The following is a 21,439-nucleotide window of genomic DNA, read 5'->3' as shown; positions in this document are numbered from 1 at the left end:
CAATGTTCGTAAAAACGTAGCAGCCCATCACGAACACAGTCGATGTGTTTTAACGGATAGCAAGCAAACCTATTATCAGCGTCCTCCTCTGAGAAAATCCGACTGGTGATAGTGCTCTACCTCTTAGTCTGGGGCTTCTCTCACACCGAATCTAGTGAAAACAATGGACCACGTGACTTTGCAGCACACTATGTTTCTCTTGACAATAGGCGTAGCGCCGCAATTTTCCAAGCGACTGTATTCATTTGCCGACCGCCTCCTGCAGTATCCCTGCCGTGAAAAAATAACATTTCTAATGATCGCACCCGTACGCTTCCTATCAGGCCCTACTGAAAAACCAAAAGCTCTACGGGGCAATAACCTCATAAAATCTCATCTAATTGCATAGACTCTCATAGGGTGCACATCTTTATCATAAAGTATTGTACATAATTTACGAAAATGTGCAACAAACTATGAGATCTTATGCAATTATATGCGACTTGTATGTGATTTCATATGTGAATTGTGTGAGAAAATGTGAGGTTATTGGCTCATACAATTTTTTCAGTAGGCATTCTATGATGTTGCGTGCTCTGGATGGAGCCTCGGTTTACGACACTTACACGAAGGCGCCACGAGGCGCATTCTACACTTATCCTAAGAAAAAAGGCTAGACTGCAATCGGCAGAAAATAGTACTAGCTCAGGTCATCAGGAAAGAGTTTATTAGCGATTTCTGGGTGTTTGACTGGTTTACTCATTCCGGAAGCTAGTGTGCTACAATACTGTTAATTCGTAAAAAGGATGAAGGGGCATAATTCGATCCTTTACTTGCTGTATATACAAACACCAATATAAAAATTAGTTTCCTATAAATAGATTTCAATTTGTCCCATAGGCTAACGGGATCGGAATCCTTTATTACGGCGTTCGTGATAGCCTCTACTAATTCAGGCACTTTAGAAGCCGGCAATGAAAAAGTAATATTTTTTGCCAGATGCCTTGGACTATAAAACTAGAGGAGCCTAATTAAAAACATGTACTTCGTTGTGGAACAATGTAACATGCTATTCTTCACTTTGGTTGGCAGCGGGAACACCTAGGTAAGTACGACCTCCAGTCCTGTTAATTTTTCGGTTGTGACGTATTTAAAGCGTGCAGCACATGCGAGAATAAAGTCGTGGTTGATGAGAGTAGTTCTATTATTGCTGGTGCCCTATGTTTTGAATTTCAAACAAATATGCATTAAGTCGATATATGTTAATGCCTAACTTAAAATCTCGCTAGCAATTTATCTCCGTTTGAATAAAGCAGCTGTCGTGCGAAAGATTAGAGCATAGTAATTAAGGCTCAGCTCTTGAAGAAGTCGTAGTTGGAGCGCTATAAGCAAGGATGAACAAAGTTTATGCAACATCTTTCTTTTTACGCCTTGAGCGCGCGCTGACTCAGGTTGCTGTCAGCATCTGTACAGCGAGTAACCAGAGTATATGTTTTAAATTTTTGCCAGTTTCGTAAACTATTTTCGCTTACAGCAGTGGTTCGAGGTTCCGGACTCTTGCGTGCGGCTTCATTTTCATCTGTGGCATCATCTTACTGGTGGCAGGGGTGATTGCATTAGCTTTTCAAGGTGAGATTTCTGAAGTTATATATACTCTGCATGTGAAAGAAGCTTATCGGACTAGAGTATAAATTCGTTAGTAAAAATACCTCCGAATAGGTCATGGTTCATTACACGTATCAATTCTGATTTATTGACATTCCATAGCGATTCTCTAGTCACTGCAGCTGTAAATGAACGTTGAAAAGGAAATTAAGTGTATGTAAGGATTCGTGTTGTTAAGAGCGATTAATCTTAGAGGAAACTCCAGATTGGTATGTGAGATCGTACGGAGACCACAGTTATCCCGGACATGAAAGAACTATAAAAAAATAGCTATAACGGAATGATAGTCGTCTCCTACGAAAATGATAAATGTGATGGACAAATTTGTTCTCAATGGGTCTTTTGCGCATTAACATAAAGATAAATGGCGATGGTCCCCGGCCGCTTAGCCAGTTGGCGAATTCATGCCTTCATAATGACAATGAGGATATCAGGCAGGTGTACAAAACTCAGACACAAAACTCTTAAGGAAAACGAACTACCAGCAACTCAGCAGGCTAGACACTTATTCGATGCCTGCAATACAGGTTCGAAAATTACATTGGGCTATGCGTTTTAAGTGCAGGGCGTTTATGGACAACAGTTCCATGTTTATTGTGGAACTATACGACACACTGCACGTGCAAGATGACGTAGTCTTGGTCCCAGCGACTGCCATTTATTTCGCCCCCAGAGGTAATAGAACACAGAAGTGGGCGCATACATGTAAGAAATATCGCTCTATTTACTTCCAAATGCAATGACACATGCCCTGGATAAAATTACGCAATACAGTGCATTCATGAGAAACTGTAGCAAGTAGGTGGTTCCAGGTTCAACTTACGCTCAGTACGTTTGTGCAATGCGCTATGACTTCTCTTTATTGAAAATTGATCTTTTGAATGTAAGATCCAAGATATTAGAGAGATTTAGCTTACCGTGATCCGCGATCCGCCACCGTGGCTCTCTACCGCGCGTGGGCGGGGCGGTCAAGCTGATTGGTTCCGACGCGGCAGGTCTGTGTGCGACATCCAGGATGTGGCGCCATCTGTCGGCGTCAAGGGGGGTCTCGGCATGCGCAGTGGAACGCGCGGTGGCGGATCCCAGTAGCGGATCGCGGATCACGGTAAGCTAAAACTCTCTATTATCGCACTATATTGGTCTGTGGCTAAGTTACCTGCTCCGACTCTTTCCCAATTCCTTCGTCTAGACGTAGACGGCGATGGAGCTCGAGCGTCACCTGAAACGGAGGCATATGTAGAGAATGAGAAGGTATGTAAATACGTTTAGAATACTCTACAGAAATATCACCACGCGTCTTAACGCCTTTCCTAACGACAACCGATTAGTCCTCTAACTAAATTATTACTAACTGCTTTGCCTACCATAGTCCCCAACTACACTGCATCAACGTCAGTACACGATTTATAGATCCAAGTCTGTCTTTAACACATCCGAAACATATGCCTGTCTTCAAGATAGGTTTCTTGTACAAATTCAAGAAGATGGACACATGCCTTAGAATTAGAAATATAATTGGGCGCTAGAACTCTATTATTGTCATGGTAGAGAGACTGAGATTGCTTGCGTTTTGAGTGCTCTACGCGCACAGGGATACGTAAAATAATTGTCATCGTTGCTAGAACTCTTGAGGGCTGTATAGGCCTGCAGATTTGAAACGCTTCTCAGAGATGCCAGAGAGAGAGTACAATTTTGTTTCGAACTCAAGAACTGTTTTTTTTTTTTTTTTCTCTACATCCACGCGACATTTCAAGGCTGTTTCGAAGGAAAAATCGATGACATATCCTGCTACTACTACTACGGCCCGACATACCACTGAAACACGTCCTCCTCCAGCGAAACCCGGAACACCTTCGGCGACGACAGCGGCTTCTAAAACTAGTGAGTCCAACGGGCCGAACAACTATGAATCCAAAGATCGCGGGAGGAGCCATATCACCTAAGCTGTGCGACGAAGCGCATCTAATGGATGACCTGTTCCGTAGGTTCTCAACTCCTAACTCGTTGAACGCCTTAAAAGGATCTAATTAACAGATCTGGAAACATAGCTTTATTCTAAAACGTTTGAAATATCGTTAAATTTCTGCAAAGCATTTTAGTCAAGTAATCTCAACCGTTTCGTAATATGTTTTAGACGCAAATGTTTGGGAGTGAAAGCCCGTATGTTTGCACGCAGCTTCACAAAGAATATAAAATGATGCGGGCAGAAAAGGTGTTCAGGAGTTAGGAACTGACCGTGGTTTCTCCCGCACTTATGCGGTCAGTATTATTCAAATGAGTAAGACTCCTGTCATGGATTCCTTGTCTAACGTATGGGAACATAGACACTGAGCAACCTAACGCAGCTCTGAGAACGCAAGTGCTCGTGGTTTTCATTTAGGATGACAAGGTTTGACCTAATCGATGAGGAAGACTAATATGAAGAGCAACCACTACCTGTTATCAAATGTAGAAACCACGTGCTTCAATACTTTGCAACCGAATGCGCTGTTCTATTTCTCGTTTTATATTCAAGGGCTGACTTTATGTACTTTCTGTGCCTCGTTTGTAGTTGTTAGGCTACAAAAATTACCACGGGCTGTTAGGACTGCCCGTTTGTATGAATGCGAGAGCTGTTTCGCGGGATGCTCTGCTGCGACCAACGCTCCCTACGATTCATCGTACGGCGCGTCCGAAAACGTGACCTGTAGCGCAGTGCACTTGATAACCAAGCAGCACAACAACATGGAAACTACACTGGCTGAGCATAAGAAAAATGGCACGTATACGGTCTTGGCATTCGACCCGAGCGGCATTTGATTGAGTATTCAGGAGATGTATATGCCGATATCGGACATAAGTTTGCACACTGAAGCAGTCGGCGTAGCTACTATCTCGGTTTTCCGGTGTCAGACCAATTGCAGATGTTCATTCTGAGGAGCTATGTTATATTGGCATGCAAGCAGTGTTCGCCGGCTATCCTATTTCCTGCCAAGTTTGGTTCACTGGTTTCTGAATATTTGCACAACAGATCTCAGCTGTTTATCTTATAACATATTGTTACGGGGATGTACTTAATGTGACGGCACTGCGATGGGCTGAACTCGACGCTAAGACTTCGGTAGCCGTGCAGAATCCACTCTCAGCGTAGTCCTCTTTCTCAACTCTTCGTCGTGCCCGCGTTCCTCGATCGTTGTCTTTGTCAGTGAGCACATCACTGTGGTCCCGCGTTTCCCGGTAACACTACCCCCCTCGGCAAAATGCAACGTCCCGGTGCGTATTAGGCATGCGGTGTGGAAGGGGAGTAATATGGCTTGAGGCGGGCGACATGTACGATTTCGGAAGTGGGTGTAGCAGTCGGTGACTTTGGGTGGAGCGGTACAATCTCATAGGTCACGTCGGTCACTGGGCTTATTACACGGTAAGGACCCGTGTAGTGGGGCAGAAGTTTTTGACACAACCCCACACGACGGCACGGAAGCCAGAGCAACACCAGAGATCCGGGAGGATAGTGCACATCGCGGTGGTGAGCGTCGTAGCGGCGTTTTTGAGCTTCTTGAGAGACGGTGAGATTGTGACGAGCAGTCTGGAGAGCAGCGTCGGCTCGGGCGATGGTATCGCGGGCATAGGTTGTGACGGGGCCAGCAGCGGGAAGCAAAGTGTCGAAGGGCAGTAAGGGGTCTCTTCCAAAGAGAAGATAGAATGGAGAGTACCCAGCAGTGTCATGACGCGAAGAGTTATATGCAAAGGTGACAAATGGCAGACTAATATCCCAGTCGCGATGATTGTCGGATACGTACATTGGAGCATGTCGGTGAGTGTGCAGTTAATACGCTCCGTAAGGCCGTTCGTCTGAGGGTGGTACGCAGTGGTGAACTTGTGCCGAACGGAGCAAGAACGAAGTATTTCCTCAACAACTCGGGAAAGGAAACAGCGGCCGCGGTCGGTAAGTAGTTGACGGGGAGCACCATGGTGAAGTATGACGTCGTACAAAATGGAGTCAGCAACGTCTGTGGCGCAGCTGGTTGGAATGGCGCGAGTGATCACGTACCGCGTGGCATAATCGGTGGCCACAGCGATCCATTTGTTTCCTGACAAGGACTCGGGGAAGGGCCCTAGGAGGTCAAGTCCAACACGAGACAATGGCTCAGTCAGGATAGCAATCGGCTGCAGGTGTCCAGGTGTTAGCACAGGGGGTTTCTTCCGGCGTTGACAGAGGTCGCAAGCGGCTACATAACGTTGGACAGAGCGGTACAGTCCAGGCCAGAAGAAACGCCGGCGCACGCGGTCGTATGCGCGTGAGAGGCCAAGATGACCAGCTGTAGGGGCGTCGTGCATTTGTTCTAGAACGGCAGAGCGTAGGGGTTGGGGAACGACCAGCAAGTGCTCAGCGCCATCAGGTCGCATGTTGCGGCGGTATAGCGTATTCCCATGAAGGAAGAACAGGGCGAGGGAAGAGTCACGGCTGTGTGTGCGGAGGCGGTCGATAAGAGAACTGGGGGCTGGGTCCAAGCGCTGTTCGTCGGCTATGTGGGAAAAGTCCGATATAGAGAAGACACAGGGGTCCGACTTGTGGTCAGTAGAGGAAGGGGGATCGACGGGATAACGGGACAGACAGTCTGCATCCTGGTGGAGCCGGCCTGATTTGTATACAACGGAAAAGGTATACTCCTGCAAGCGCAGTGCCCAGCGGCCGAGGCGGCCAGCAGGATCCTTGAGGGAAGACAGCCAACATAAGGCGTGGTGATCGGTAATTACAGTGAATGGTCGGCCAAACAAGTAGGGTCTGAATTTTCCAACGGCCCAGACGAGAGCCAGGCACTCCCGTTCCGTAATAGAATAGGTCTGTTCCGCTGATGACAGGAGACGACTGGCGTAGGCAATCACGCAGTGTTGGCCGCGTTGTCGCTGTGCAAGAATGGCAACAATCCCGTGGCCACTGGCGTCGGTGCGAAGTTCCGTCGGGGCAGACGGGTTGAAGTGGGCCAACACAGGAGGATTGGTGAGAACAGCGATGAGGGTGGAGAATGCGTTAGCCTGCTCTGGTCCCCATGAGAAAGGAACGCCTTTCTTCAGGAGATTGGTGGGAGGACGAGCAACAGCGGCAAAGTTTGGGACGAACCGGCGAAAATAAGAGCATAGTCCCATAAAGCTGCGGACATCACGGTGTGAACGGGGTCATGGAAAAGCACTGACAGCGCGAACTTTGTCGGGATCGGGTTGCACGCCGGTGGCATTCACCAAATGGCCAAGCACTTTAAGTTCGCGGCGACCAAAACTGCCCTTCTTTGAGTTCAGTTGAAGTCCGGCACGGCGGAAAAGAGCGAAGATGGAAGAAAGGCGACGAAGATGGCTTTCAAACGAGGGCGAGAAGACAATTACGTCATCCAAGTAACATAGACAAGTCGTCCATTTGAAGCCGCGGAGTAAGGAGTCCATCATTCGTTCAAACGTAGCAGGGGCGTTGCAAAGTCCAAACGGCATAACCTTAAATTGGTAAAGAACATCGGGTGTGACAAAAGCTGTCTTCTCGCGGTCTTGTTCGTCAACAGAAATCTGCCAGTAGCCGCTACGAAGGTTGATAGAGGAAAAGTAGCGGGCTCCATGTAAACAGTCTAAGGCATCGTCTATTCGCGGCAGCGGGTAAACATCTTTCCTTGTAATCTTGTTCAGATGTCGATAGTCGACGCAAAAGCGCCAACTGTTGTCTTTTTTTCTAACGAGCACGACAGGATATGCCCAGGGGCTGTTCGAAGGTTCGATGATACCGTTGGCCAACATCTTGTCGATCTCCTGCTGGATGACTTGGCGCTCAGAAATGGACACACGATAAGGCCTCCGATGTACAGGTTTTGCATCGCCGGTGTCAATGCGGTGAGTCACAACTGATGTTTGGCCCAGAGAACCGGCTGCAAAGTCAAAACTGTCGGAGAAGGATACCAAAAGGTTGTGCAGGTCCTGAGCGTGTTCGGGGCTCAGGTCAGAGGGAATCATTGCGGAAATAGGGTCGGTAATTGTGGTGGGGAGTACAGGTGTTGGAAGGACGCTTGAATGTGGGCCAGGAGTGAGTGCACAAATTGTGCAGTCTGTGAGAGGGGACAAGGTAGAAGGGATATTCCTTCGGGGAGAACTTGGGGTGACAGACTGAAGTTCAGGATAGGAAGGTAGGTGCTGTTCTGTGCAACGCGTACGATGAGATGAGGAAGAACGACGTTGCGGTCAAGAAAGACCTCGTTGATAGGGCAAGCAACATAGTCACCGTCAGGCACAGGCGGGAAAGGTGACAGAGGTAGGTAAACAGCTGAGTCAGGGGGCAGGCGAGCGAACTCGGTAGAGCGAAGGCGGGGTGTAGATGGAGAATGTTCTGAGCAGACAGGTAGGTCCAAACGAAGAATGCCGCTGGAGCAGTCGATAAGGGCAGAGTGGACCGCTAAAACGTCAAGGCCGAGGATCACATTGTGAGGGCACTGGTTGAGGACGGTGAACAAAACAGGGATGTGATGACCGGCAAGGGTGACTCGGGCAGTGCACAGCCCAGTGACGGCAGCAGTACTGCCATCGAGGATACGAACGGTGGGCGAAGCGGCGGGGGTCTGTACTTTCTTGAGGCGGCGGCAAAACGATGACCTCATGATCGAGACTTGGGCACCAGTGTCAATGAGGGCAGAGACGGGAACACCATCCACGAGCAGGGAGAGGAGGTTACAGAGCGAAGAAATGGGCAGTAGAGGATTTCCAGGTCGGGGTACCAATGCAGCGTCACCTCAGGGAGCTGCATTGGCTAGTTTCCCGTGAAGCCGCCGGCAGAGGACGGCGAGGAACTGCGGTTAGGAAGAGGTGAACGGGAACGGCGGGCTGGTGGGGAAGGAGAGCGACTGGACACAGGAGGAGGCGGAGTGGTATCGGTGCGGGGCGGCTCATAACGAGGTGTAAAACGGCGGTGACCGTAATCGGAGTAACGGTCAACGTAAGGAAAACGTCGAGGTGGTGATGTCCAGCGGCTGCGGCAGTGGCGAGAGATGTGGCCAACACGCGAGCACGTGAAACAGATCGGCCTGTCGTCAGGGGTGCGCCACTCATCAGGATTGCGGTATCGGTAGCGTGGCGTGTAGGTGTTGCGGGGCGTAGCGGTGGCGACCATGGGAGGGATGGGGCTCGAACTGTGGTGTTCCACAGTGTGGCTATAGGGGACGCCCAAGTTAGCAACCTCTTGACGAACGACGGCTTGAATGAGGGATATTTTCGCTAGGTTACTGTCCGAGGAGGGCGGGTTGGATGCAGCAGGAGCGAGCGCTTCCAGTTCACGACGCACGATGCGGGTCACATTTTAATTGTTGGAAGGCTGCTTTAGGGTCGGCAGATCCTCGCACGTGGAGCTAGGGGCAGTGTTGGGGAGCCGATTGAAGCGATGTGCAATGCGTTTGTGTTTGGCCTGCTCGAAATGTCGACAAACCTGCAGAACGGAGTCAACCGTACAGCAGTCCCGACAGAGTAGAAGATTGAAGGCATCGTCGGCTATGCCTTTGAGGATGTGCCCCACCTTATCAGGTTCTGTCATGTCTTTGTCAACTTTTCGGCAGAGGGCCAGAACGTCTTGTATATACGTAATGTAAGGCTCGGTAGATGTCTGGGCACGTGTGGCGAGGTCCCGTTTGGCGGCGAGTTGACGGCCAACCGGTTTTCCGAACAGGTCACGGAGTTTTTGTTTGCAAACATCCCAAGAGGGTATATCTGCTTCGTGTGTTTCGAACCAGACGCGTGCCGTGCCAGTAAGGTACAAGATGGCATTGGCCAGCATCAGCGTGGCGTCCCACCTGTTGTGCTGGCTAACACGCTCATAAAGCGAAAGCCAGTCCTCGACATCGACCTCATCTGTACCGCAGAATGGGCCACGGTCACGGGGGTGGGCTACGACGACAGTTGGAGTTGCGGAGGTTGATGGAGCCGCGTCGGTTGTCATCGTGACGGTTCCGAAGTGACGGCCACTGCGGAGATCCAGCGTCAGATTGTGTCGAACCCGCGACCTCCACCAAGATGTTACGGGGATGTACTTAATGTGACGGCACTGCGATGGGCTGAACTCGACGCTAAGACTTCGGTAGCCGTGCAGAATCCACTCTCTCAGCGTCGTCCTCTTTCTCAACGCTTCGTCGTGCCCGCGTTCCTCGATCGTTGTCTTTGTCAGTGAGCACATCACTGTGGTCCCGCGTTTCCCGGTAACAATATGGTCAAACGTCAAATGCAGTTTTCTCAGTTTCATATTTTCATGGTTTAATAGTTTCATATTTGTAACCCAGCTTCCCTAATGGCATGTATAATATCAGTATCTGGATTTAAATATTGGTTCGACGCTTTCTTGCCGCTCTGTTGTTTGGAGGCATTTTCATGCAGAAAGCAGTTTATAAACCTTTTAGAAAAACGCGCTGAACGCAAGTAAACCAGAAATATGTATTGTTGATGAGATTTACTTAATGTCTTGTAAGAACACCACTATACTGTTTTACTTCTTTGTATGTTACGCGTGAAGAACAAATGCTTTTGTTTAATATTGCTCGCTCTAATGGCATTGAATCGAGTCATAAATGATCAGCCGTGTTTAGTGCCGACGCGATCGATCACTACATTTCTTCACTCTAACCTACTTTTATCAAATGCTAGCTTAAAGATGCCGACAGTTTAATGGGGTTTTTTTTGTTCGGAAACAGATATAACAGACAGGAAGGAAAAGCAAAAGCTTATAAATTATCGGCATTAATTGAGAAATACACTGTGACCATTACAGTGTTTCAATATACGCAGGTCAGCTTGATGCAGTTAAGCTGTTTTTGCCACTAGCAATTTAGACCACTATAGTATTTCGTACTTCTTTTATACTTATTCAAACGCTTCACAGGTTGATCAGAATAGAGGAGCTTTTGTTATGTGTATAAACAAAACTGAATTGAGTATTTGTCTATATTCGTCTTAACGAAAGATCAATTTATGAGCTTCGTGTGCCACAAACAAGGGCATCCGATTATAAAGAAACCTTTTATATAATTCCCTGGTGCTACGTTAGCAGCTCTTAGTGAACGATACAGAATATATTGTGTCTATAAAGATGTCATTTGTGGTGTCTTAGCCCGTAAGCGCTCATGCAGATACCGGCGTCGCACCTACATCTCCAAGCACTACGACGACATCGTCAACAACCAAGAAGACAACCACGACAACGACGACGACAACGACGACAACCACGACGACGACGACGACGACGACAACCCAGAAGCCCAAACAGCCACCACCGCTTCTGTGCTCAGTTGGGTCCACGGCATCGATGCCTCCATTGTACCCCCCCGACGGGCTCTGTGACATCATAGTCTACACCCACGTGAAGGTAGTCGAGAAAGCCATATACGCCGTTCTCAGCCGGCAGAGCTTCGAGGCATTCAAGAACGAGTGCAAGGCCTACCGCGACACAGAATGTGGCCTCTCCTTCGATGTCCGGTTAGTTTTGCACACGGGGAATCCCGGAACACGAGCGAATGTGTTTATAAACGCAATCTTGTAATGCCTGTCTAGGGCGGCAAGAGATGATTTTTGTGGCATGCTCTCTTTTGAGGAAGTGAGGCATTCTCTCATGAACAGGGCAGTCTAAATCAGTGTGACATTCTCATATGAGACGCTTGTTGTCCGCTGTATAAAAATGTGTTATTCACACCCCCTATTTAACGGCCCCAGTCTGAATATGCATTATCTTCGCAGTAAGGTGCTATAAATATTGTTTGCCTAACACGCATTCTTTAACGTGCGCTGAAATAAAAGGGTACGCAAGCAAAGAATTACAACCTTTGCATTGTGAAAGAGCTTTACAAGGAGCTGCACTGGTGTGCCTCAGCACTGTCTCTTTTTCTTTCTAGCATGGCAGTAAAAGCCCATTAGGCCACAATGTTTCCCTTTGCTTTTTAATCTCAAGAACACATAGTTATAGAACTTTTATTATTCGATATTGCTAAATGTAGACTCAGTGACAGATGGTATCGAAAGAAAACCGGTAGCTGTGCATATCATATTTTGAAGTCTAAAATCTTATGAGGCTAATCGGCAGCCAAGCTACCTGTCCTTGTTTGCCTGAAGCTGTTCGAAAGCCTTGAATTATCAAATCAATACTAGAGCGTCATCACAACCTAGACCAAGTCGGAACCACCGGCAAATCAAAAGTGCTCCTTGACCTACGTTACTTATTTAAAAATATAAAATAGTTTCGCTAACAGGAAACTGTGACAATTAAGAATGCATTCATGTAGATCGCGGTGGCATGATTGGGTTAAGGCGGATGAAGTCAGATCACGGTAAAGTGCGCTGCACTAAAGGTTAATTACGCTAAATTAATAGATAGCTTAAGAGATCTGTAGGCGCCTCCGTATATTTTCGATATAGAGAAGAACGTACGAGGGAGGTTCCTTGTTATAGGCGCAGAATAAAAGCACGTTTTGGTGCCATCTGAAGCAGTTAAATTTATACTCATTCAAACCGAACATATTTTCTCCTGAATTATTTATCAAAGCATCAAGGGAGTCAATTCGTTCAATTTTGCAAAGCAAAACACGAGTGAATATTTTGTTACAATCATCCCTAAATTATTTTTGAAAGCGTGACAACAATTAGCAACTGTTACTTCAGAAGTCACACAATTTCTCAAGATAACACTCGATAGCAATCACTATCGCTGTCGTAGACAGATACAGCGGGTCCAGTCTTTGCTCCCGAGAGGTACCTTAGTTTGTCTCGCCAATATAAAGGCCGTCTTTACATATTTCATGACTGGTTCCTGAGGTGCATAAATGTATCGCACAATCAAAATGTAATTCTATGAATTCATTGGCGTTACGTTTTTGTGCATGACTTCCTATTTTTATTCTAATCGCCATTGTTTCTTTGTGCATTGCCGCTATGCTGCTGAGCCTGATTACGACTATTCGAACCAGGCCAAGGCCACAGGGTCCGCTTTCCATGAATGCGATAGTGCGAGGTTAGCGCGCATTAAAAAATGACGGCATATTTAGCGTAGTGCGGCGAGAGGTGAATTAGTGTGCCAGCACTTCGTGTCACGTACGTTTCGAATTCCGCTAAGCCTAAGCTGCAACAATTCTTGAGATCATCATCAACATCATCATCATCAGCCTGACTATACCCACAGCAGGGCGAAGGCCTCTCCCATATTTCTCCACTTAACCCGGTTCTGTGCTAGCTGCACCCACTTGATCCCTGCGAACTTCTTAACCTCATCCACCCACTTAACTTTCTGCCGGCCCCTGAGATACCAACCAACAAGCAGATGACACACGACTGTTTAACTGAGCCATACGTATGATCCTACTTGGTTTAGGATTAGCGTGTCTGAATTGGAATGTGCAAGGCTATCTGTAGGTTTCATTCATGACATGCGGCTTCGTAATGTCACACAAAACGTCGCGCAGTCAACACCCCGCCGTACCACTTAGTAACTGCCAAATCCCGGAGAAATTCTTTTGAACAGCAGTAGGCAAATAAGCAAAAATAAGCGATATTCGAGAGATGTGAACCGAACGTACGATGGTCTGATTGGACGCCGCGCCCTCTCACAAGGCGTGGCTCAAGGCCTATGTCATTTCGGGACGTTAAATCTCATATCACACTACAATACTGTGGACATTTCTGTCCGACATTGTGGACATTCTTGACCCAACATTTTGGTTCATGGCCCCTTTTCCCAAGCATTTCACCCCAGAAGAGCCGAGCATCAGGCCGGGGGAAATCTTGTACCCATTGGAAACCGGTGGGTACCCGGCGGCACTGGGGATCGAACCCCGTACCTCCCTAAACCTAATGCAGTGGTGCTGTCGCATAAACTAGCCTCTTGTCGATTCCAGTGGCCCGACCTGTTGCCACAGAGCTTGCACTGCCTCTATGCTTCTCATTTATCAGGCAATGCCTGTCTACCATGTTGCCATATCACTGCCAATTTTTTTCAGCACAGGGATTTGCCTATCTTGCTGAAATAACAAAAACGTGATCATAAAAGCACTACAGATAATTGATGTCCCGGAAATGTTGCAGAAAAGAGGTGTTTCGAGATATCATCTGCTGTTACATAAGCAAGCAGTTTGAGGAAGGAAGGCGCAATAATTCCATACGATCCTGGTGAATCCCTATTTGGAATATTTATAGAACTGAATATATTGAATTACTATTGTTCAACAAACCAAGTCATCTGTCGCTCGAACTGCGTGAAATATGGTATTTTAATTTTGTTTTTGACAGCAACGGGGCAGCAGCTCGATGCAGGCAGAATGTTTTGGTGTAGAGTACACGATTGATTGATTGATTGATTGATTGATTGATTGATTGATTGATTGATTGATTGATTGATTGATTGAATTCCCTTTACTGAGTGGGAAAGGCTCATGGCCATGAACGGGGGTAAAGGGGAATAGACAGAATTCTCATTGTTTGCACAGGTCGTCAATCAAATCATATTGCTCTGACCAGGCCACTAAGGGAGCCATACTTGGCAAATATCATCTCTGTGTTAGCATCAGTTTCTAGAAGGGAACGGTAGTTCAGGCGGTAGGGTTTGATCAAGGAGCGTCCAGTAGAAAAGGCAGGGCAATCCCACAGTAGATGAGGTATGCCGTCGCGCGTTAGAGTCGTACAGTGGGGGCACGTAATCATTTCAGTATTTTCTTTGCAGTTTCATATATCAGAAAATGTTGGAACTGACACGTGACACTCTCGCAAACTGGCAGCGTGATGGAATTGTCAACCATTACGCCATCATGAACATTTACGATACGAAAGAAACCGTCACCAAATACGCCAAGGAGGCCGGTCCTATCATCAAGGTAAGCCGGTAGCGTTTGTTCCGCCCTCAAGGGGGGAGGGCGGGGGGAGTGGTCTGAGCGTGGCTGCTCCTGGCACTGCGGGGTTTGTACTGGTAGTTCACCGCCGCTTAATTGCGGCGGAGGCTAGCCTGCCGCCGGATTTGTATCGGTCGTAGGCCGTAATTGCACCCGCGACCGCTTAGGTGTTGCAGTGCGCGTCTTTCTCTCAATCTTCTTTTTCTTTCTTCTCTACTTTCTCTTCTCTTCTGTCCGCACCAGGCAGTGGAGGTGGCTCAGCTACAGAGCCAGTAGCAGGCCCGTGCATTTTCTTTTCCTTCTTCCTATAGTCACAACAACAAGAACCTAATGAACGAGAAGTATATATACAGAGAAGCGTGAACGTTTCTATTCGTCTCTTTCTGCCGCGCCTTTTATGCCAAGGTGTCTTTATGACTATTTTATCTACTGCATTCTATAATATGGACAACATTATTTTCATAAAAGTCACTGAAACCTTTTTTTCAATTCAATGCATGGTGTAAGGAAACAAAACTGCGGGCCACCAGAGTTTTAACCTAAAAGCGGAAATCTTGGGGCGAGGTTTCTAGGCGATGCATTGTCCTATGATGAGATCATGTCATATCAGTGCCGCTGGCGCAATAGCACAAAGCGACAGGACACGCTGCGATTTTCATTGTTTATTTACTCCCTTATTACAAATAAACTGTACATTGGGGGTATCTCCTATATATTTATTACTCCTTTATTACAAATCTACTCCATCCACAACGGGGTTCCCTTAAATATTCGATCAAACCCTTTCCTACTTTGAGTTATTGATCAATTCGCTCTCGCCCTACCATCTGTTCTGCTGAACGTACTGGTTAGTTTAGCGGCTAGAACGACTGCCCCGGAAAGGCGATAGTCCCGGGTTCAATCCCCGGACCAGGAAGAATGTTTCTTGAACTACGAAACTTCTGAGAAAGCTTACGGCTTTTCTTTGTAGCCGTATGGGATTTGAATGAGTAATTACTCCCTTATTACAAATATACTCCACCTTCCTAAAAATTCGATCTAGACTTCATCTGGATCTAGAGCTTCAATTCCATCACTTCATCATCGTCTGGGACGAATTTTCCGACCCCCATCATGAGAAAATCTCAACCCTGCTCGACCAATTAGACATTTTGTGGCGGAATAAGTTGGCGCGATTTGCACACAATCATGATTCTACCGGCAACGCGTGAAGATTCGCAGTAGATTCTTCGATGTTGAAATCACGCCATCAGTGGACCTGCCACGCCGGAGGATGCAAATTGTTGATGTAAATAGAGTTGACTCTCTGGAGGAACGAACATAGTGTATTAATGGGATCGTCGCTCATTTATTTACAAAATTCCATTCATGAGAAGGCGACTTTGAGCATCTCAAAGGTGGCGAGTTAAGCGCTGTGCAGCAGCATTGAGGCGACAGCTTGCAGCAGTCAATGAAAAACGTTATTCACTATACTTCGTGCAATAAAATGTACTCTTCCCTGTATAGACTGCGAACTCTGTTGCTGCGTTCTCTAGCCGAAAGGAAAGGAAAACCTTCCAAAAATGTTGTGTGAAGTCAAATTGATTGGTATCGAATTCCAAGTGCTGTTGTGAATTGAAGCGAAAGTGCGTTTAGCATTGTCATGTGTGGTGACGAGGTCGATGGCAAGAAATGAAGCTTGGGAGTGCACTAAAGGAATTCTTTATAGGGCTGAGTTGTGTCCTCGAAACGACTAAGTGATTCAGCCCCAGCGGTAACTGCAAGCGTGCATGGCGGTCGTCAATTACATTCGGCAGTGCTTATTATAACGGCCGGGATAAACTGGCAGATAGACTGTAAATGTCTGGAATAATACGGAAGCTCTTGCAATTATTAGAGGTATCTCTGCGCATCTCGTGCTACAAAAAAAGTGATAAAGGCGTGTTTTGCAATACCGAGGATGAAAAAACAAACATTTTGGCCGTGCGCTACGGCCAAAATGAAAAGCCTGCATGCTGGCGGCTGTTGCAGTTGCAAACTTCAAATAAATATTTCTAAGGTTTGCGCCAGTTGCGTCCTGAGCGACAATTACACCTTAATATTGCGTAGCAGTACTCAAGCTAGATACCAGGAAACCAGATCAAATGTTACTTCCTGTGAAGGATTGTCCCTATTATAGGCAGCAAGCCTTAAATGCAGGGCGATAAGTCATCACATCATGCAAAATCTGTATATCTATCGATACGCACCAGGAATTCCTTCGACAAATTCTGCACAAAGAGACAAAGCTCGTAAAGGTTTGGAGGACATCGGTAATTAATAACGGCGACCATGTCCATGTCTAATCTCTGTCCTGTTGTTTGCGCTGTTAAAGTTACGTGAAGACGAAATCGGTCTGAAAGGTGATTTCATGCACCTTAAATTCAGGGCTGTCGGTCTTCATTTTAAGGTCAAAACCTTTAATGCACCATCTTTGTCGACAGAAAGTTGTCAGAAAAAAGTTGTCAACAGAGGTGTCACGCTTTCGAGAGCGAGATTTAAAATTTGTTATTAAACCTTCTCCAAACAAAATCGAGCCTCCATCCCTTGGATCCCCAACACAGCGCTTTACCAACTGCGCCACACCCACGATTGTGAAACGCTCTTCATAATTTCCCTTGTCTACCCGGGCCCGGCGGCCGCTTTTCGATGGAAGCGAAAAGCAAGGCGCCCGTGTGCTGTGCGATGTCAGTGCACGTTAAAGAACCCCGGGTGGTCGAAATTTCCGGAGTCCTCCACTACGGCATCTCTCATAGCCTTAGTTCCTTTGGGACGTTAAACCCCACAAACCTAACCAAATACTGAGGATCATAGTGGGATTCCGCGAGTGGCAGATGATTTTCCTTTCCTCTGAACGAATTATAGAACGCCAGTGAAATAAAGAAATGCTGGTTGTGCTCGACAAGGGGCGCGAAATGTACAGTAACGACAGGATGGCGTCACCAGGCGATTCATGCATCTACGGAGCTGACCCCGCCAGGCGTCCGTGCGGCGCCTTTTATTTTCTGCTTCCTCGAACGCCACCGATCTTTTCTATACAGAATCATACATTCCCCTGCATGCCCAAATTGCCCAGAACACTATGCAAAGTTGGAGCATTGCATCTTTTCATGCCCTGTCGCCCTCCAATCTCCTCACTTTCCACACCCTCCTCCCCCAACGTGGCGGGCTTGTTTAGCCTCTGACCAGCTGCAAGATCAATTGGCCTTGGTGACCCTGGCCTAGGACATTCTTAACGCTTAATGTAATGCGTTAAATAAAGTTGTTTCCTCCTCCTCCTCCACACAGCAAATAGAAGCAGACACGGATGTCTAGGGGGCGTTAGTACAGCACAACGTTACTAAGTAACGTTGGTACAGCAGGCATCAGCGGCGTTTGAAATTGATTTGCAGGATATACAAGACGCAGTATCTGTCACCATTCTGTTGTTGTTGTGGCTGTAGGAAGAAGGAAAAGAAAATGCACGGGCCTGCTACTGGCTCTGTAGCTGAGCCACCTCCGCTGCCTCGTGCAGACAGAAGAGAAAATAGAGAACAAACAAAGGGAAGAGGAAAAGAAAGACGCGAGCCGCAACAGCCGTCGTCCACCACCGAAGCGGTGGCGGGTGCAATGACGGCCTACAATAGATAAAAATTCGGTGGCAGGCTAGCCCCCGCCGCAAGCGGCTGTGACCTACCTGCCCTAGCCCCATCAGGGGAGTTCTGGAGCCGCGGACACACGTAACATGCTGTAAAGGAAGGGAGGAAGGTGGGAGTGAAAGAAGAGAGGGAGATAGAGGTGCCGTAGTGGAGCGCTGCGATCCACCGCACTATAATGGCTTTTGCGTCGTCACACTTTAGTAGTCCAAAATGCCCTTTAGAATTTTTTAGATATTTCTCGGTTTATTTTTCTTTCCTAATCAGATGTGACTGATAGATTAAGAGGCACGCAAAGCTCACAAGTTCTGAACAGGGAGTTCAGCTCTTTCTGCTATATGCTCGATATTCATGAGCAGCTAGCAACAACGATAAAATTGCAGGCTGTATAAACAAGCATTATATGTCTGTATGTAATAAAATATTTCAAAATAATTTCGAACCCCACTGTTTGGTTTCTCAGTTTCAAACCTTTTTCGTGGTATGTTACGGTATGGCTGATGCAGGCTTGGAGTTTTTCTTCTTTTGCCAATGACTGATCTCTTACTAATGGGCGTGAAGATTTGAGACCCTCAAACTTAACGTTTCTTTTCAGGATTTCCGGCATATTCTTGGAGATGACAGAACTGGCGGGAAGGTTATTATTGGCATTGGCTTTTTAGAATACACGGATGACTCCACCTCTATCTCGTATATCGTCGAGAACACGGCCACGTGAGTATAGCGCAGTGTAAATGCGCACATGCATGAAAAAACTTGCTCCCGAGAGATCTGCATCAGAATGCAGGGGAACCTGCGTTTTCCTTTGTTCGTGGTCTTTCAAATTTTTTTAATAGCATCTGGTCTTGCTCTGCGTGCATCATCACTATATATGAATTTTGCTTGCTCTGGAAAACATCATTTTAGACGGCCTATAATATATTTTTCTAGATCGAGGCAATGCAAACACGCTGAGTCTTCAAAAGGTAGAAATATATTGCAATACTGAGTGTCCATTTCATTTATCAATTTTGAATCACACTTTTATTGGTGCAAATAATTCTACTCTGCCCTACTCAAACTTTTGCCGGCGTTCTTTCTCTCCTCGGGATTCCACCGATGTTTCCCGGCCCTCGCGTCCTTCCTGACGCCGATCCCCTTCGCCTTTTCGCCGAACGTCACCGCTTCGTCCTGCCTCGCAATTCTTCCAACCTAGAGCGGAAAACTAACCGAAGCAGATTTTGGAGAGAAAGCTGCTTCGAGTTCGAAATCTGCAATTCCTCCTGGGCGACCGTCGAATATGTTAGTAGTGATTGTTGAAGGATTGTACGTTGAGGCCTTCATCGGAACCGGCGTCCCTTATTCTGTCATGCATTTCTCTCTCTGTTCTCACCTGCGCAAAGTTCTAACGCCATACATCGGTCCGCCACTTCGTGGAGCTAATGGCACTCTTATCAAGCCCACGGGTCAATGCACAGCATGTGTCCTCATCGATAACCAGCGGCATCATATCGAATTTATTGTGCTCCCCACGTAGGTGCGTTCATCTCATGATCCTCGGGTGGGGTTTTTTATCGCCGGCGTCCGCCCTCATCTCTTGCCGTGAGCGCCTTATTCATCTTGCGGACCCCGATATATTACAGACTTCTAATTGTTCACCAACACACGTGTTCGCAGCAGTTGATTTCGTTTTGCCCCAGGACGCGAGCAGCTGATCATCGTGGCATTAGACTACCCTCTCAATGGCGAGGCCTTCGTTATGCCTGCTCCTCGGTGGACCTCCGATGGCCTAGCTCTTGCCTCGTGCCTTCAGCCGTGGTTCCGCGGTGGTTGCGGCCCTGAATACAACTTTCCAACCATTATTACTGCCCAGAGGCGCCACTGTTGGGTTTATTTTTGACGGTGATTCTGTTTCCCTCAACACACGTTCCTGTGCAAGACCGCCTGCTGCCAAGCCTCCATTCCCGGCATCCTCTGCGCTCACAGCCGCCATCAGCCCTGACCTCTCATCCGAGCAGTCCGCAGCTCTGCTAGGCGTCCTCTTGCGGCACCGAGAATCTTTTGATGTGTGCGCCTCAGCGTTAGGGCAGACCTCCATCACCTCTCATCGCATACAGACGGACGGCTTTGTTATTGTTCGAGGACGGCCGTATCGCGTTTCGGCAGCAGAACGCAAAGTCATTGAGGAGCAAGTTGCTGACATGCTTGCTCGAAATGTCATCCGGCCATCCACGAGCTCTTTGTCCTCACCTGCGGTTCTCGTTCGAAAAAAAGATGGCTCAGTCCGCTACTGCGTGCTACCGGGCACTTAACAAGATCGCGCACAAGAATGCTTATACTTTGCCTCGCATTGATGACGCATTAGACTCTCTCCAAGAAGCTGAGTATTTCTCCAGTCTCGACCTTCGCTCGGGATACTGGCAAATTGCTATGCACGATGCAGACAAGGGCAACATTGCCTTTTCTAACTCCGACGGTCTCTGCGAATTTAACGTGATGCCTTTCTGACTCAGAAATGCGCCGGCCACCTTTCAGTGCATGACTGATACCGTGCTTCGCAGCATGAAATGTAAAACATGCCTATGTTATCTCGACGACGTCATTATCTTCTCGTCGAACTTCGCTCAGCACTTACAGCGTCTCACAGAAGTCCTCACGTCCCTTGCCCAGGCGGGGCTTCAGCTGGATACCAAGAAATGTCACTTTACCAGTAAGACCATCAAAGTACTCGACCATGTTGTCAGTAAGGCAGGAATTCTGATTGATCCCGAAAAAATTGCGGCTGTCGTTAATTTTCCTCGGCCCCAACGTCAGAAAGATCTTCGCAGCTTCTTTGGCTTAGCCTCCTACTTCAGCCGTTTTATTCGGAACTTTGCCACCATTGAGGCTCCGTTACACAAGCTCGTGTCTTCCCAAGTGCTTTACACCTGGTCCACTGAATGTGAAGACGCCTTCAATGCTCTCAAGCAGGCACTCACTTCCACTCCTGTGCTTCGCCATTTTGACATGGACGCGCCTACCATACTTCACACAGACGCCAGTGCCCACGGTATTGGCGCTGTTCCCTTGCAACGCAAAGCTGTGTCTGAAGATCAAGTCGTCGCATACGCCAGTCGTACGCTTAGTGCAGCTGAGCGTAACTATACTATTACCGAGCAAGAGTGCCTCGCCGTTGTTTGGTCGATTCGAAAATTGCGACCTTATTTGTATCGCCGCCACTTCACCATTGTAACAGACCATCCCGCACTCAGTTGGCTGTCATCGCTGAAGAACTTGTCGGGTCGACTGGGTCGCTGGGTACTACGT

General features: G+C 47.5%; 1 protein-coding gene across 2 annotated transcripts in view; it reads left to right on the top strand.

Annotated features, from left to right (window-relative positions):
• Window positions 1–1,379: 1,379 nt before the first annotated feature.
• The window catches only part of LOC146176635 (uncharacterized), a 30,552-nt gene continuing 10,492 nt past the window's right edge, over window positions 1,380–21,439 (top strand). Inside the window, exons 1-5 of one of the 2 annotated variants that reach the window (XM_084582899.1) lie at window positions 1,380–1,608; window positions 2,834–2,895; window positions 3,399–3,525; window positions 14,336–14,486; window positions 18,750–18,868. In XM_084582899.1, the coding sequence (XP_084439025.1) occupies window positions 14,352–14,486; window positions 18,750–18,868 (254 nt within the window). In that variant the 5' untranslated portion in view covers window positions 1,380–1,608; window positions 2,834–2,895; window positions 3,399–3,525; window positions 14,336–14,351. Of the gene's footprint in view, window positions 1,609–2,833; window positions 2,896–3,398; window positions 3,526–10,865; window positions 11,110–14,335; window positions 14,487–18,749; window positions 18,869–21,439 lie in introns of those variants that run through there. The other variant, XM_084582898.1, reaches the window with a different exon arrangement.

Source organism: Amblyomma maculatum, chromosome 10, assembly GCF_055883805.1.
Source record: "Amblyomma maculatum isolate TAMU_Amacu chromosome 10, ASM5588380v1, whole genome shotgun sequence".
NCBI classification, from domain to species: domain Eukaryota; kingdom Metazoa; phylum Arthropoda; class Arachnida; order Ixodida; family Ixodidae; genus Amblyomma; species Amblyomma maculatum.
This window is presented reverse-complemented; position numbering and strand designations above follow the sequence as displayed.